Below are 2500 nucleotides of genomic sequence, written 5' to 3' on the forward strand. Positions count from 1 at the left end.
TGACGTTGTTAATGTTTATATATGACATATCTGTTTTGACGTTGTTACTGTTTTTAGAATGATTTATTGTTAATTTGTTCTCATCATTTATTTATTTCCTTATTTCCTCTCCTCACTTGGCTATTTTTCCCTACTGGAGCCTTTGGGCTTATAGCATCTTGCTTTTCCCACTAGGCATGTAGCTTGACTAGTAATAATAATAATAATAATAATAATAATAATAATAATAATAATAATAATATTATATATATATATATTATATATATATATTTACATATATATATATATATATATATATATATATATATATATATGATATATATATATATAATATATATATATATGTTTATGTGTACAGTATGTATATAAGTTCACGCAAGTGTGTGTAGGGTGGAATATGATAAATCAACAACTAATCAATACTTTTCCAGCATATTTTAAAACCGTTCCTAACAGACAGAGTAAAGCATTTAACCATGAAACCCACCCACCCCCACCCCCCACCCCCCCAAAAAAGAGAGAGAGAAAATTATCCACCCCGTTCGAAATATGTCCCAAATTAGCATTTTAATTGCCCAACTACCTATTTCACCAGCCAGGTTCTAATTCGGCCCCACATAATCATCTTTGTCTAACACAACGATAACAACTACGGCAGAAATAAAAGGGAAAATGTCACGCGGGATTCGAATGCAGATCTGCATGTAACCGCTGTAATTGCAGGTTCCATGACTCATTAGCATGCAATTTTCAGCCTGGCAAAAATACAAAGAAAGGAGTAATGTTGACTGAGGGAGTCGCTATTCATTTTTTTTTTTTTTTTTTTAGAATAGTTTTATTGGCAGGTATTCGTGTTTTGTTTTTGTTTTTGTTTGTTTTTGTTTTTGGATTTAAAATAATAAGAAAAAAATTTTAATATAAAAGAAATTGTGTCAGGACGATCACAGTGGCTAGTGAGTAGCTCTTCATTTTATTCTTTTTTCTTATTGCAATTTTATTGGCAGGTAATCCGATTTTTTGTGATGAGCATCATATTTTAGTTACTTTTCTTGGATCTAAAATAATAAGAAAAATTTTTAATATAAAGGAAATTGTATCAGGACGATCACAACATCTAAGGAGTTTTGTGAGACTTTGATCCATTTCTAAAAATCTTTATATGTTCATTTTGAGATTTTATCCGTATATCTAAGTAGTTTTTGATCCATTTTCATCTTTTATTCATCTAGATCAGTGGTTCCCAAACTGGGAGCCATGTCCCCCATATAGCAAAATGTAGGGGGCCATAAGCTGACGCTAGTTCCAGATAAACCAAAATGGTTGAGAGGGTAGGCATTCAGTGGAGGGAACTCATACGTCATATCCTGTTCAACAATTTCTTGCTGTCACGCAATCGAGTAATACGTTGTTAATATTTATTTTCTTCTTTTTTTTTTTTTTTTTTTTGTATCTAATTCAGTTTACCTGATAAGGCTTCCTAAGCAATAGATTAAATATGAGAACCTGTGTTCTTAACACTTGCGTATCAGCATTGGATTGTTAGCAGCTACCCTTATCTTTGATTTACAAGCATTACTGATAAACGTGTAGTAAAGTCTCGCCGTGTGATTTGTCAGAAAATGATTTCAGCTGAATCGCTATGCTTAAATAGGATCTAGAAACATAGCATCTCAATATTATTATTATTATTATTATTTTTATTATTATTATTATTATTATTATTATTATTATTATTATTACTTGGTAAGCTACAACCCTAGTTGGAAAAGGAGGATGCTATAAGCCCAGGGGCTCCAACAGGGAGAATAGCTCAGTGAGGAAAGAAAACAAGGAAAATTAAATATTTTAGGAACAGTAACAATATTAAAATAAATATTTCCTATATAAACTATAAAAACTTGAACAAAACAAGAGGAAGAGAAATAGGACAGAATATTATGTTCAAGTGTACCCTCAAACAAGAGAACTCTGGTCCAAGACAGTGGAAAACCATGGTACAGAGGCTATGACACTACCCAAGGCTAGAGAACAATGGTTTGATTTTGGAGTATCCTTCTCCTAGAAGAGCTGCTTACCATAGCTAAAAAGTCTCTTCTACCCTTACCAAGAGGAAAGTGGCCACTGGACATTTACAGTGCAGTAGTTAACCCCTTGGGTAAAGAAGAATTGTTTGGTAATCTCACAATGTCAGGTGTATGGGGACAGAGGAGAATGTGTAAGAATAGGCCGGACTATTCGGTGTATGTTTAGGCAAAGTGAAAATGAACCGTAACCAGAAAGAAGAATCCTATGTAGTACTGTCTGGCCAGTCAAAAGGACCCCATGACACTCTAGCGGTAGTATCTCAACGGGTGGCTGGTGCCCTGGTAAAGGATTTTTTTTTTTTTTTTTTTTTTTTTAAAGAATTGAATATTAAGAAGAGACAATGACCTGATCCCAGTGGTTTCATTCACCAACAAAAGTCTGTAGTAGTGGAGGCATCATTTCTTGCATCCTTTGA

At 33.2% G+C, this 2500-nt stretch overlaps 2 protein-coding genes across 5 annotated transcripts in view; one reads left to right on the forward strand and one right to left on the reverse strand.

The window, feature by feature from the left end:
• Positions 1-2500, reverse strand: part of LOC137614359 (uncharacterized) — a 194174-nt gene that overhangs the window by 29189 nt on the left and 162485 nt on the right. The gene's annotated exons all lie outside the window — the stretch shown is intronic.
• Positions 1317-2500, forward strand: part of bma (SCY1-like protein bma) — a 262484-nt gene continuing 261300 nt past the window's right edge. Inside the window, 1 exon segment of the mRNA XM_068394783.1 lies at positions 1317-1328. Coding sequence (XP_068250884.1) covers positions 1317-1328 — 12 coding nt within the window.

This window comes from Palaemon carinicauda, chromosome 20 (genome assembly GCF_036898095.1).
Source record: "Palaemon carinicauda isolate YSFRI2023 chromosome 20, ASM3689809v2, whole genome shotgun sequence".
NCBI classification, from domain to species: domain Eukaryota; kingdom Metazoa; phylum Arthropoda; class Malacostraca; order Decapoda; family Palaemonidae; genus Palaemon; species Palaemon carinicauda.